Source organism: Anastrepha obliqua, chromosome 4 (assembly GCF_027943255.1).
Source record: "Anastrepha obliqua isolate idAnaObli1 chromosome 4, idAnaObli1_1.0, whole genome shotgun sequence".
NCBI lineage: Eukaryota > Metazoa > Arthropoda > Insecta > Diptera > Tephritidae > Anastrepha > Anastrepha obliqua.
In genome coordinates this window covers 35,068,424-35,083,158 of record NC_072895.1, presented here as the reverse complement: position 1 = coordinate 35,083,158, position 14,735 = coordinate 35,068,424, and the positions used below count along the sequence as shown (strand labels likewise).

Here is a 14,735-nt window from a genome sequence, read left to right as displayed (position 1 = left end):
TGCGGTAAAGCTAAAAGGCGCAAGATGCCCGCAAATAATGTGGTTCTGTTGGGTAGTTACACCCACACGAAATTTTGTGGGTGGCCAAGCTAATCACATACCCTGTCAGAAATCAAATACATTAATGAAACCAACTCAAGATAAGAGTCTTATCGGGATCCGATGCTCCCGAGAGGAGTGAACAAGGAAAAAAAAAGACCCACAAAGAGCAAGAAACAGCTTGAGCACCCCCTTCTGTTGTTGTTGTATGTTGTAGCAGCATAAACATTCCCCATACATATACGGGGAATACTGCTGAAGTGACAGTTCTTGCCCGGATATAAATCCGGGTCGTTCCGGTTACGTAGAACCGACTGTCGTGGGAACATGTAATTGCCCAGTCTTGGTTCAAATCAGAGCAGGTTTTGCAGGTAGACACTTTTCAATACTCTTTCGGAACTGTCCAGCGTGGGGATTGGGTCAATTCTGCACTTTTTAAGAGCCACAAAATGGGTTAATGAAGATAAATAAATGAGGTTTCCGCATCGCACAGTGGTATCACAATGGACATGTAAGGTCTAAGAGAATTGGTCGTAAAGACCGACTACCACCATAACCTAACCTTCCCACATTGCTTCACGCTTTCAATGAAGTATAAACTTACATATTTGTTGCAAAACAATTTAGGATCTCCTACTAACCATAATTTACATACATTTTATTTAGTTATCGATTTTCACTCAATTACCCAATAACATTTTTAGACATTCCGCCAAAATTAAACTCCACGCATTTTGGTTTGGGAAGCAGCCAATTTTTTTTTTTAATTTTGAATATATTTTTAGGATTCCAGCAGAATGTTGTCCAAGCCTCATTATGGGATTTATGTTCTGGGTTTGAGCAGCACCCAATTTTTTTTTTAATTTTGAGTTATTTTTAGGGTTCCAGCAGAATGTTGTGCAAGCCTCATTATGGAAATTATGCCCTCGTGCATTTGCTAACGCCAATACCAGAGTAATTGAATGAAAATATTGAAAGAAGTTTTGCCTTACTTCAGCGACTTAAGACGTATAAAATAATAAAACAACTCAAAGATATAAAATAAAAAGTGTGGTGCATATTTTAATAGTCGCACAGGCTAATGGTTGAGGTCGTTTTTGGCGGTAGGATGAACTAAGGATGAACAATAGAAATTAGTGCATCAAAAAACTGAAATGCCTCTGCTGCAAATAATGATTAAATATACAAAAAACTTATTTTCATAAAAATTAATTTTATTTTAATATAAAATATGAGCTTTTAAAAATATTTTATGTTGTGGGTACAACTTATCACTTTTTAATAATAATAACTATAACAATAATAATAACTAATTTTTAAGTGGCCATGCAGATGTAAGATGTCGAAAAATAATAATTTTATGTATTCCGTACCGTTGTACTTATGATGCCATATGATGAGTTTGATCCGAAAAGTTTAATTCATACTTATTTTACACTTACTAACTACATTCTATTGCTGTGATATTTTCTTTCTCTTCAATTTACTCAAAACTTGGTCAACTTACTCGTCTTTGCAGTCGTCTGCCTCGGCAGCTAACGCATTCACTACTGCGGTGATGGTGTTCGATTCCGGATTACTGATTTGTTCATCCTTTTGTTGCATGATATTGGGATTCTTTCCAATTTTGTTTAGACGCTCTGCCGCAACTGTTTCCATAGTTTTTCTCATCAAGGGATACTGGTCCAAAACACAATTGAAGTGGTCTACACTCAATGAAAATAAATTGCAATAGGTCTCGGCACGCACACTGGCAACTCGCCTTGCATTCGTCAGCAGGCAAATTTCACCGAAATATGAACCATCGGAAAGTGAAGTCGCAACCTGTAAAGCGAGAGTTAGTGAATTTTAATATTAATAATTCCATATTACTAAGGCAAACAAAGCAATTAAGTCCAGTAAAACAGAATGTTGGATACTCTCATTCTAATACTGGTCGGGGTGTTGCCTTAGGTTTATTGAAGGTTGGTTGAAAATCTTTGAAAGCGACACATTTTCACCAGTAGAGCAATCAACATTCATACGTTATTTAAATTTTATTGCGATCTTTCAATTAATTCTTTGCTTACAACCTATTTGAAGTTACGTATCAGTGGATTATTTTTGCAATGGAAAGCACCGAATATCGCCCAGTGATAAAATTCTATGTTTTCTAAGGTTTATCAGCAACAGAAATTCATAAAGAGCGATGAAAGTCTTAAAGAAATCATTGAGCAAGTGCATGATATTGTTTGTGACGATCCCAGTTTGATTAAGCGTGAAAAATTGCTGATACCGTAGGCATCTGAGATGGATGAGTGTTTTATGGTTTAAATGAAGATTTGCATATGAAAAAGATATTCGGAAATTTTGCTAAAAAGATATACTGGCTTTTAAACTAATTTGCGGAATAGTTTCCATTCAAACATTTTTTTTTGTAAAACTTAGTGATGATGATGAATTGTAAATTCAAAACTTTATCAAGCAACCTTTTTTAACTGTCAGGGCTTGATTACAATTTTATTGATGATTTTTATTAACTTAATACCCTTTAATTTAATACACACAAAAAATCGTACCCTTGACCTAATGTTGAATATCTAATACCTAAAATTGAATATCTTGAAAACTATAAAGTTTTGGGCAACATGTCATATAACCAGATTAATTAGAAATAATCTAGGTAATAATGTCCGACTTTCCAAGTAACTCCGTATATGCATATAGGCACCTCTTCGCCACTTCCCTTCTCGCTATCTCTGGGCTCAGCTCACCTGCCGAAAATTTTGCATATGAAAGCAACAACAAAGTATCGAACAAGACTCGCCGCTAGTTATAAAACTGGTATAACTCACTAGCTTCAACGTTGCCAACTCTCTTTCAAGATAATTTCATTAGATCGCGTTCATAGATAGAGATCTTTCTTGCTTCAAGATTTCGAATTCTCTTTTGGTGTTGCCCGTCTTGTCTTGTTCACATTCCTTGCAATTGCTAATTTTTAGTCTACAGTCAACAACAACATTGAGAAGAACGAAAACACAAAGGTGTTGGCAGAGCGCAAGTATGTGATGAGTAACGAGTTCAAGCAACAAATATTCCCCTGTATGGACGCGGTTTTACTAATACTCATTAAGTGCTTCCCGACAAATGCAATTTTTGGCAGCTCTTTTCCAGTGATACCGAATCGAAGGCGCCTTATTACTTTGGGGAATGGTTTAAAACTGTTTTATGGCAGATCTTTAGCTCCTAGGCGATGCTATGCCGACTAATAACATGCCGGTCAACTAACTTCGATTATCTCTGTGATTTTATCGACATTTTTTTTAAGTTAAAAATGCTTGAACGGAATCGACGAAACAAAAATTGCACGAAATGAACTGTTACAGTATCGGCACCATAAACACCATTAACAATTTCAGCGACCTGCATATTCGCCTTTATAAAAAAAAAACTGTAAAATGTATCGAATTTTCTTTTAGCTGGCATCCATTGTTAACACCCCGTAACTCACCACTGAATGGAACAAAAAAAAAAAAGAAGAATTTTTTAGTGTGAAATGTCACCTTGAAAACCAGCATAAACTTTAAATTGCTTGATCGATACTTTTCGAGATATCGATCAATACAGCCATCTACCGAGAAAATAATGGATTTCTTTTTCCCCAAACTAATATTTTGTTAAGTGCGCAGGATAGAGGTGTTAATATACCTACACAAGAAATTAATTTGATGGTCAAAGATCTAAGTTGATTTTATTACCATGGGGCATCAAAATATTTATTTTTAGTGGAAGAACACAAAAGCCTCCATTAAGGCATATTTAAAAAAAAAAAACTGATCCAGTAACTGAATACATACATAAATATATACAAAAATTTCAGTTTGTAAAAATATAATGTAAAGCAAAATATTTATAAATTTCTTTGTAATTACCTCTCCGTTCGCCATAACAATATCCACGACGCCTTCTTGAATGAAGTACATTTTTGTTCCAATTGTACCTTCTTTTATAATAATATCACCTATATTAAAATATTAAACAAATAAACAAATTAATATAAAGACAATTCAACATTAAAATAAATATGAAAGGAGTTTTAAAAGAGCAAATTATCCTACTGTCACAAGTCTGGCGTTTAGATCAATAAAAAGGCGAATTCATTGAAGGTGGTGGCACTAGGCCAACAACAATATTTTGAACATTAGAATGTCACATCAAAGTAAAAACAAGGAAGTGATTTATTTGTGAAGGCAAAATGGAAAAAAATAATCAATTTATTTGTCGTGTTGTAATTATTTTAAAATGTTCATAACTTTTGAATTTAAATTCGTTACAAAATTCCAATTTTCAAATTACTAATCTGAATGTAAGTAATACATTTCTTAATTCAATATTTTTTTAATAAAATAAATGAGTATTTCCTCCTAGAAAGCAAAAAGATCGTAATCAAATTTACTATTTTTCATTAAAAAAAAATTAATAAGAACCAAATCAGCTGGTCTACTGCCACCACGTTTAATAGATTCGCCTTGATTAATAAGTAATAATATTTCATATATTATAAATACTTTATACTTTATAGAAGAATTTCATATTTTTCCAATTTGTATTGAATTATCTGCATAAGTTGTTTTCTACAAAGTCCTGAGATATGCATACACATCTATACATATTATACATACACTCATAATAATATAAAAGCCTTATATGGTATGTGTGTGTATTTTCAAAAGCAGTCTAACTTACCGGGTTGAAAAACTTCATATTTCAGTTTCGTTACGACATCAGAAACAAAATTTGAATCAGCGTTAGCAAAAAAAGGCACGGACGCAACGAGAGACCTAATAGAGTGAGGTAATAGAAAGTTATTATTATTATTACAATATTTTCCATGTACAGTGTGCGCCGTCTCAATCTGCCAAAATGAGTTATTGAATGACTTTGACAATTCTCAAGCGATCCTATGTCTTTTAAATGTCAATTTAGACAAATTCAAACATGTCTTAATTTACTTCGACACCATCGCATCGATCAGTTGTGTTAAGGGGTTATATACAGTTAGAATTTTCGCAAAATCGTTTTTTATTTTATTTTCTTAATGTATATATATTTAAGAATACCCACAGAAAATTTAATACCGTTTCGGTGAATATTTTCGAAGTTACACCCAAATTTGAAAAGGCGTTTCCGAGTGTATTTAAAGTGCTTTTCAAACTTTAAACGCGTTTTTGTCAAAATGGTGTTTTCAAAGTCGGTGACCAACATAACTCGAAAACGGTTAAACTGATTAGTCTCAAATTTTAACACGAGCTTCTTAAATATATTTTTTATAAACAATTTAAGGCCGAAATTTTGGTCGAAAATCGATTTTTTTTTTTGAGAAACCGCCATTTAGTCAAAAAGAGGTTGTCTGTAAAGTCGGTTTACTGACGATAGTTTAACGTGACAACGTCATAAGAAAATATTGATGGAATGGTTACAATTTTCAAAACAAAATTTTAATTTTATTTGTTTGATAGATATTTTGTATGGATAAAGAGGAGGGGGTACATGGAATTTCAATGGAATAGGTCAAGTTACATTTACACAAACGTGAAAAATGACGAAACATTTATCAAATTCATGAAAGATATCTTCAATTTCGATTGTGCATCAGACGTTAATAAGTCAACAACACTAAGAGGCATCATCATCGATTTGACTTTCTCAAGACACATTACACTCGAAACACTCCCTTTCATTTCCTACTTTTTCTATCATCGTCCTATTCTCAACAGAGAAATGGTTCATTACCATGCACACAGGAAGAAGGCATATGCAAATACAAGTATGTGAATTTATATACCTACATATGCGCATATACATACATATATACGCTCACTTAAGTAGGAGAGAGCAAGATGTCGAACGTTGCCGTTCGTTTGCTTTGTTCGATCCACGCTTTCGCTTGCAGTTCATTCAAGGTAACGGCAATGAGCAAGGTAACGACAAATGAGCAAGGTAACACTAATGAGCAAGGTAACGACACATTTTTTCGTGCGTGCAGCCCGCTAAATCGAATTATAAGACGTTATCACGTCAAAAAATTTATTTTGCTTATTCCTTTGATTAATTACTAGATTTATCATTACTTTAACGAAATCTGCTTCGTTTTTTAATTTCAGAGGATCCAGTTCAGAGATATAGTAGTCACCGCAAAACGTCGCTTTTGAGAGGAGTTCCCGGAGACCAGCTGTAGCTCCTTTCCAAATATAGTTAAAAGATAACATAATATGTGTAAACAATTTTTAGATCAATAAATTTAAAAGTTTTCTCAGACAAAATTCGGAAAAATTCCATTTTTTCGGCTTTCTTACTGTATATAACCCCTTAAATCAGCGTACATATAGTCCAAAATTTAATGACCGACGAAGCGCATTTCACTCTCTCACACTTTCACACATCATTCATGAAACACCGCTGAATGATCAGAAAGTAACTATCTGGGACAATGTTTGCTCAAAAACCACTATTGAATCATCTTTATTCTGTGGTGTTAGCACAATTTGTATTACCGCAAATGCGTAAAAGAGGAAAACTTTTAGTTCCAACAAGCCAAGCAATGGAGTTTTTGTGTCAGATGTTCTTGGGAAGGTTAGGTTAGGTAGTGCTAAGTGCTAAAGTTCTCACTTAGACCTCTAGGGTCCATTGTGTTGCCAGTGCTATGTATCGAAGATATTATTTTATGTAATTCCTAATGTACGTCTTCTTGAGTTTTAATAGGCCGTTCAGCCTTTTGTCTGCAATATTCTCCAAGGATGAAAAATATGTTGATCCTAAGCACATTTGATGAGGTCTACAAAGGGCAGGGCAGTGACAAAGGAGGCGTTCTAACGTACCCTTTCTCTTTCGCATATGTTACACGCGTCGTTCTGAACCAATGCCATTTTTTCTTGATGGTAAACGGTTCACTAGACAGGGCTAGTTTACTGGGGCGGCAGCCCTTGGTCGGGAAAAATCCGAGTCATTCCGGTAACGTTGTACCGGCTGCCATGGGAATGCGCATTTTCGCTGCGTGATGTGGAGTGAGACAGTGTCAGTATCCAACCAATGTTCTTGGGTTGCGCGGTGTCAAAAAAAGTACCCAGATCTCTGGGTTTGACCCTATCGGACTTCTTTTTCTAGGCATTTTTAAGTAAAATTTAACGATATCGCGAAATGTTAAAAATAAGCTCGTTTATTTCTTACTAATAATGGCGGCCACTTAAACAATAGAGGTTTTGGCAATTTGAGCAGTTGAGATAAATTGGGAAAGCGAAAGCTTAGTACTAAAACACAATTTTTCTCAACCTATTGAATATGACCAAAGTTATTCAGTAATCCATTGACCAGATTAAGATGGATGTAAGTTGAACCATAGAGAAAAAACTCGTTTTTTCATTACTCACCTACAGTTATAATTGATTACATCCTCTCGCAGTTTTTCACTTAGTTCACCAAGTATACATTCTTCGTCGAAAAATTTTCCTTGATACCGATGCTCGAAATATTCGGTAATCCTTTGGCGCATGTCGCGTGGAAGCTTTCGATAGGCCATGTATTCCTCCACCTGTTTCACTTTTTCACGATATTGCCGTCTGCTCGAATCCAAACTTTGGATCAAATTGGTCGCATGACCTAAGAATAGTGCGTAACAAGTTGCACCTGATATCATCGAAAGCATCGTCAGCCACATATCCGTTAATGACTGCGGTGGGAATCTGCAAGTAATGAACGGTTAACAGTACGTAAGTTGAATTTTCCGAAAGTAAAACCAACCTGCCATAACCTATGCAAAGCATATGAGACATCGCCTTAAATAAAGCCCATGAATACTGTTCCAGCCAATATGACTCCTGGAAATCACAAAAGCATATTAAATGCGTAAGAAAAGCGACTTAATATTAAATTGCCGATCACCTGTAATTCGTTAATGGATACCCATGAGTTTGATGGAAAACCTTGTAGCATTGGCACTAAAAACTGCAAACAGCCACTCCAGTGGCCAATAAGAAGCATCATGCATATCAGATTGAAGATTCTCATAAAGACGGATGCCATATTAAGGAACTGAAAAGATATTCATCAATGCAAAACTATTTGTAAACGTACACGCATTTCATTACAGCAACAATTACGAGTGTAAAATGTGAAAATACAAGAATTGAACACAGTAATACAACTGAACGAAACAAAAGAACAAAAAAAAACAATCTAAAAATGTCAAGCTCAAATATTAACAATTTTTCCATCACGTGGTATTTTAAGGCATATGCATATATGTACATACATACGCGTATATATGTATATATATTATATATGTATGAATGTTTTATGAGTTATTTAAAAAAATCGTAGGAGTCTGGAAATTTAAACTTTGAGCAGAACATCAGTAGTACCATCACAAACAATTTCGTCATATACATACATATCTACTTAATAAATAGGTTGCTGAAATTAAACAACGAGCACCTAGCTTTATAAACAGTTTGATTAGTTTACATTGATCACATATACATATATAGTATAATAGCACAGATATTTCAAGTACAAGAAGTTTGCTCTTCTCGGGGCTAGAAAGCGCATTTGTATTCACTTATAATTGCCACTATTTGCTAGCCAAAAAAGACATTTAATTTAAGCATTTACAAGCTAACTTTTACAAAAAAACGGACGTACATTTGTAGCGCAAAACTGGAATTTATATGCAATTATTATGGAGATCATATTTCAATACGTATGACTGCTAAAATATTTCTTGAAACAAAGACAAACTGACTGTAATATGAAATAATTCCCGTGATATGCGAGAGCTTGAACATTTGGTTTCAAATGTTCACAAGTTGCAGTTTAGAGTATAACATAAAAGTTTCGAACCGTAAGGATGCTGCATATCCACACAGTGAAGTACAGGGTGGGCCAAATAAGACCTACTAATGTTAAGCACAAATAACTTTTTTATTTTTTGATCTATTTATTTTTCTCTTTTTGTATTTGTATTAATAGGTTATAATTGAATTCTTGGAAATTTATTATGGAACTCTACAATACAACACAACCCGTTAAAATGATCGAGTTTTTCTATTCTTGTCAACGTTCAATTGTTTAAACGCTGCGTAAATATCGGCAACATTTTAATTCCAGATCAGCTCCCACAGCTTTCATGATTAGGAGTTTGGCCGGTCGTTTTGAGCAACTGGGTTTAGTGGCCGACCGTCCTGGTCGAGGTGCCCATCGAAATATTCGCACTGAAGACAACGTGGAAACTGTGCGGCAGAGTGTTGCAGATGATCCATCTGTCTCAACTCGCCGTTGTTCCAGCCAATTGGGCATTTCCAGAACGACATTGCGTAGAATTTTAAAGTTGGATCTTAAAATGTACCCATACAAAATTAAAATTGTGCAAGCACTGCTACCGCAAGACCACAAACAAAGACCTGCTACGTGAAATTTTTGGCGAACGTCTGATTCTCAAAAATGCAGATTTCCCTTGGCCACCTCGTTCGCCAGATTTGACTGCGCCCGATTTCTTTTTATGGGGATATTTAAAAGACAAAGTGTATCTTAATAAACCAGAGACTATAAGACAGCTTAAGCAAAATATTCGAGACGAAATACTGAGCCTTCAACCAGAAACATTATGTGGTGTAATGGAAAACGCGGTAAAAAGAGCCAATCTTTGTATCGAGAAGAATGGTGGACATTTGTCTGATGTAATATTTCATACATAATTTCCATAAAATATATTCAATATATAATATAAAAACAATTAACCAAAATAAATGATTATTGCAAAAGTTATTTGTGTTTAACATTAGTAGATCTTATTTGGCCCACCCTGTACTTAAGTCTAAATACAGCAGCATATTTTCTTATTTCCCTGAAGGTATACAATAATTGGAAAAAACTGTTGATGTAGTTTTTTTCATAATTCATATTTATCCATAATTCACATTTATACATAAATTTACAAAATTAAATTATTTCACTTGCGTTATAACAAAAAAATTAGCAAAATAACAAAAAAGTGGTATGAAAAAAGTCTGCATACGAGTACATCCATCTGCTTTGGTTCACTCAAGCAAAGCAAACATTAAACAAGTAGCTGTAAGGTACCGTTATTCATTGTACAAAAATATAAGTAAGAACACTCTTCTTCTTCCTATTTTTTGACAGGCAAACTTGGTGTGAGTTTGACAGGCAGTCAAGTAATGGTGTGTGGAGTGCTTGGTCGCCAAATTAGAATTTTTATTGTAATATTAAAAATGATCGAAAAAAAAGCAAATAATATCTTTGACTAGGAAAATTTACAATATCACATACATATTTTTAATATATTTCTTAGCTATATATATATAATTGGCGGGTACACCATTTTTTGGATGTTTGGCCGAGCTCCTTCTTCTATTTGTGGTGTGCGTCTTGATTTTGTTCCACAAGTGGAAGGACTTACAGTTTCAAGCCGACACCGAACGGCAGATATTTTATATGAGGAGCTTTTTCATGGCAGAAATACACTCGGAGGTCCGAGGAGCGACCACTATTAGAAACAACTTTTTTTCATTTTGGTCTTTCACCGAGACTCGAACCTACGTTCTCTCTGAACTCCGAATGGTAGTCCCGCACCAACCCATTCAGCTACGGCGGCCGCCTTAGCTATAATAATGCTTTTTATTGAGAAATATCTGAATTTTTACGTCATTTTTGTTTTTGACTTTTTGATACGTTACAACCATTTACATAAAAGATCGTTTTGGAATCAGCTGCTCTCAGCTGTGGGCATTTTTTGGCGGCGAGCTGAGAGTGTTTTTACTTACAGATCTGTACAATGACCGTCGTTGCTATGATATACAGACATACGAGTACATGTGTTTATTCTTATGAAAATAAAAAGCGAACCGACCGCCCAAAGAAGTTGCCCAGAAGAGGTGTAAGCTTCATTTTAAGGGGAATCGACCAAAATCCGAGAAATAGTGCTCCGAAATCGGTCCAACATAGCGTTGAGGCGTCCGGAAAAAGTATTCATCCAAGAATTATTAAAAGAAATCTAAATAATAGCGGATATTTCAATACGACACTGCGTAAAAGCCTCTGGTTTCAGAAAAAACCGTCGCGTTCGGCTTAAGTTTGCACGGCCACTTTTTGGCAAGGGAATAGATTTGTGGTCTAAAGTTTTATTTACTGACGAATCGAAGTTCAATATATTATATTATAATTATGTATGTTGTTGTTGTTGTTTTAACAGTAGTAGAAGCCCGTCAGTGTAGGGTATATCACCGGTCGTATTCGTCTGGCTCATCTAAGGAGGTAGGCCCAGGAAACATGCTGTTTCGACGGGGTGTTAGATGAGTAGGTTTTAAAGGGTATGTGAAAAGGTGGTTAGTGTCGTGCGGGGTAACTTCACATGCGAGACATATGTTTGGTATGTCGGGCCCAATTCCTGCTACAGTATCCAGAACGTAATTGTGTCAGTGTTACGCGTGTCTCACGGAGAAGCTGGAGCTCTTCAGGTATATATGTATTTGGAAGTGATGGGTGGACTTAAATATGGAGGAGAAGAAATGCGGTTATGGAAATGAAACATTTTATACCGACTGCCAAGCACGGCATGGTTCGGGGAGCTATAGCTGCATCTGGCGTTGAAAAGATGATCAGTAGTATGCTTGCAAGACAGTGACCCTTAGCATACTGAATTCCTCGTATATTAAATGCACTTAAAATATTATATAATATATAGTAAGTAATATAATAATAACGCTTTTGGCGAGAAAAAATCGACGAAGTATAGTAACTGAAGCAATTCGTTAAAGGAGTTGATGGAGGCGTCGAACCAAATAACGCAGGAAAAGCGTACCCAACTATTTGGATCAATGCCACGACGCCTTCAGGTAATGATTGATAATACTAAATACTGAAAGTATTCAAAAAAACTAGTCTTAAAATGATAAATTTGCTTTTCGAACTAATTGAACTGTATGCAGACTTTTTTCATACCGCTTTTTTCTTATTTTGCTAATTTTTTTGTCATAAAGCAAGTCAAATAATTTAATTTTTGTAGATTGATGAATTAATGTGAACTTCGAAAAAAAACTACATCAACAGTTTTTTCAATTATTGTATACCTTCTGGGAAATAAGAAAATATGCTGCTGTATGTAGACTTAAGTTCTTCACTGTATTTTGGCATCGCCTACTCATTTCTTTTATGTTCAATCGAAATTTATTAATCAATTTAGTACTGGAAAATCTAATTACAAAAAAAAAAAAAAAATACTGTATGTTTATAACGTCCCAAATTTGTACGGGCTCAACAACTTAAGCCCAAGTAAATGATGCGGCTCATATTAAATGTAATCGTATTAATATATTTATTTGTACTATATTTACAAGTGTATTAGAACTTCGGGCATAATTCTACATTCGACTAAATATTGCTAAAATAGTGAAAAATTCTAATTTAATGCGATTTCATGAATGTCAACGTCCTAAACCTTAGTGGACTTTAAATCAACGTTAATGGGCAACAAAAAGCGCTAATACAACAATTAAAAATTGAAATTTCGGGTTTCGTAATTACTAATCTTCTTGAAACAACTCCATTTTTGTTTGCTTCACAACTTCGGAAATCTAAAAATCTAATTTATTTTGTTAATAGTAACCAAAGAGGGTTTTCGTGGGTACTTCAATTCGTAGAAAATTGTAGCCCTTTTTACATTAGCCTACTTTTTGCTATGACAAAATAGAGCTATTGAGGTTGTACAAGTAGCAGCCGCGAAATTAAGTTTAAATTTATGCAATTGGGTTAGGCAAGCAAGGGGAGAAGTATCCTAAACTGAAATAGGTGTGACCACCTGGTTTATGGCAAGGAAAGCACACGCATTTTTCAAGTTCTTGGACTTTCATATTCACTTAATTTGCAAGAGGATGGTATAGTTTTATGTTAATTTAGTCAATTTACAATACTGAATGTTGGCGCAAAGTTTGATTGAGTTTTTTATACAGCGCCGTCGAGGTAATTCCGGAATATTGACTTTAAAAGTAAAACTAAAAATAACCAAAAATAATTCAATTTAAACGCATATTAAGCTAATAGGAGTGCACATTTTAAAGTTGAAAACAAGTAAGGAAGAAGTCTAAATGAGGCCATTCCCATGGCAGCTGGCTCTATGTTACCGGAATGACTCGGGTTTTTCCCGACCAAGGGCTGCCACCCCAGTAAACTAGCCCTGTCTAGTGAACCGTTTATCACTAAATGAGGACTAAACTCAGCCCGTTCCCACGACAGTCGGTTCTATGTAACCAGAACGACCCGGATTTATATCCGGCTAAGGACTAAATTCGGCTCGCGCACATTTTAGTAGAATTTATTTTAAACTGGCGCATAATTTTTTGAATCAAACAAATTCATAGACAATAAGAGTTATAGCTTATAACATCGAACGGGCGGACACAAATTTGATGTTAACATATAAAACGTGGGTGGGGTTTTATCCGATCTCAATAACAAAGGGTCTTTCATAAGTGTAGGTGTCAGTAGTGAATAATTCCTAGACGGTACTTTTTTTATGTCATCTTTGACATAAAATTGTTGAAATTATTGAAACTTATTATGAAAATGGTCGAACTTTGAAACCAAAAAAACGCAAAATTCGGGATTTTTTGTGGTGGAAATAATCGTCCAAATGAGTTCACGATTCAAAGGTTTATGAACAAATTTCAAGAAACTGGCTCTGTTGAGGATAGACTTTTACCTTTATACGTGCTCATGGTGGACATTTAAATGATGTAATTTTCCACATCTAATTTTAAAAAGCCATATTTTCAATGAAAATAGTGAAACCTGAAAGAATCTAACTTGTTAATTTTTTTTAAACAACATTTTGGCGCGTCTTTTGAAAGACCCTTTATTTAAGAGGTTCGGAGCAATATGTGCACCAAGTTAGGGTGAGTTTCATTGAGTCGTTATCGAGATACCCTATAATCAGGAAGTACCGGGAATTTTTAATGTAAACGAACCGAAGGCGTAGTGCACCATGAGTACCTTCCATCGGACCAGACAGTCCATAAATAATATTATTTATCCGTTTTGAAGAGTTTGAGAGATGCTGTACGTCGCAAACGGCCGGAAATGTGGGCAAACAATTCTTGGATTTTGCATGATGATAACGCGCCATCGCACTGAGCCCAAATTGTGCTGGATTATTTGACCAAACACCATGTAAATACCATCGTGCAAGCACCGTATTCACCTGATATGGCCCCGTGCGACTTCTTTTTGTTTCCCAAGTTGAAGTTACCACTTTGTGGAAGGAGATTTCAGTCGATAGAGCAGATCAAAGTGAATGCGACGAAGGAGCTGAAGGCCATCCCTTCGTCGGTCTACCAGGGGTGTATGCAGGACTGGGTTAAACGTTGGCACATGTGTTTTGCTTCAGACGGGTCATATTTTGAAGGAGTTAAAATAAATTTGCCTGAAATTTAGCTCTGTTTTGTTTTATTTAAACATTCCCCGTTACCTTCTGATCATAGGGTACATATATTAGCCCTCAAGTGGTCCAAAACTTTATTTGCGTCGTTTTCCTTTTCCTGGGTACATCATTTACCTAAAATTTTCATAATTCTGCTTTTGCTTTCTCGAAAATTACCGTTATATGGGAGACGGGCGACTGATTTCGCCCATTTTGAGTACCAACCATACAT

At 35.2% G+C, this 14,735-nt stretch overlaps 1 protein-coding gene across 13 annotated transcripts in view; it reads right to left on the bottom strand.

Annotated features, from left to right (window-relative positions):
* Positions 1–14,735, bottom strand: part of LOC129243427 (potassium/sodium hyperpolarization-activated cyclic nucleotide-gated channel 2) — a 102,519-nt gene that overhangs the window by 1,658 nt on the left and 86,126 nt on the right. For all 13 annotated transcript variants that reach the window (XM_054880413.1, XM_054880418.1, XM_054880414.1 and 10 more), the window contains 6 exons: positions 7,957–8,106; positions 7,816–7,892; positions 7,446–7,757; positions 4,765–4,859; positions 3,951–4,039; positions 1,547–1,863 (listed from right to left, as the gene is read on the bottom strand). In XM_054880413.1, the coding sequence (XP_054736388.1) occupies positions 1,547–1,863; positions 3,951–4,039; positions 4,765–4,859; positions 7,446–7,757; positions 7,816–7,892; positions 7,957–8,106 (1,040 nt within the window). The remainder of the gene's footprint in view (positions 1–1,546; positions 1,864–3,950; positions 4,040–4,764; positions 4,860–7,445; positions 7,758–7,815; positions 7,893–7,956; positions 8,107–14,735) is intronic.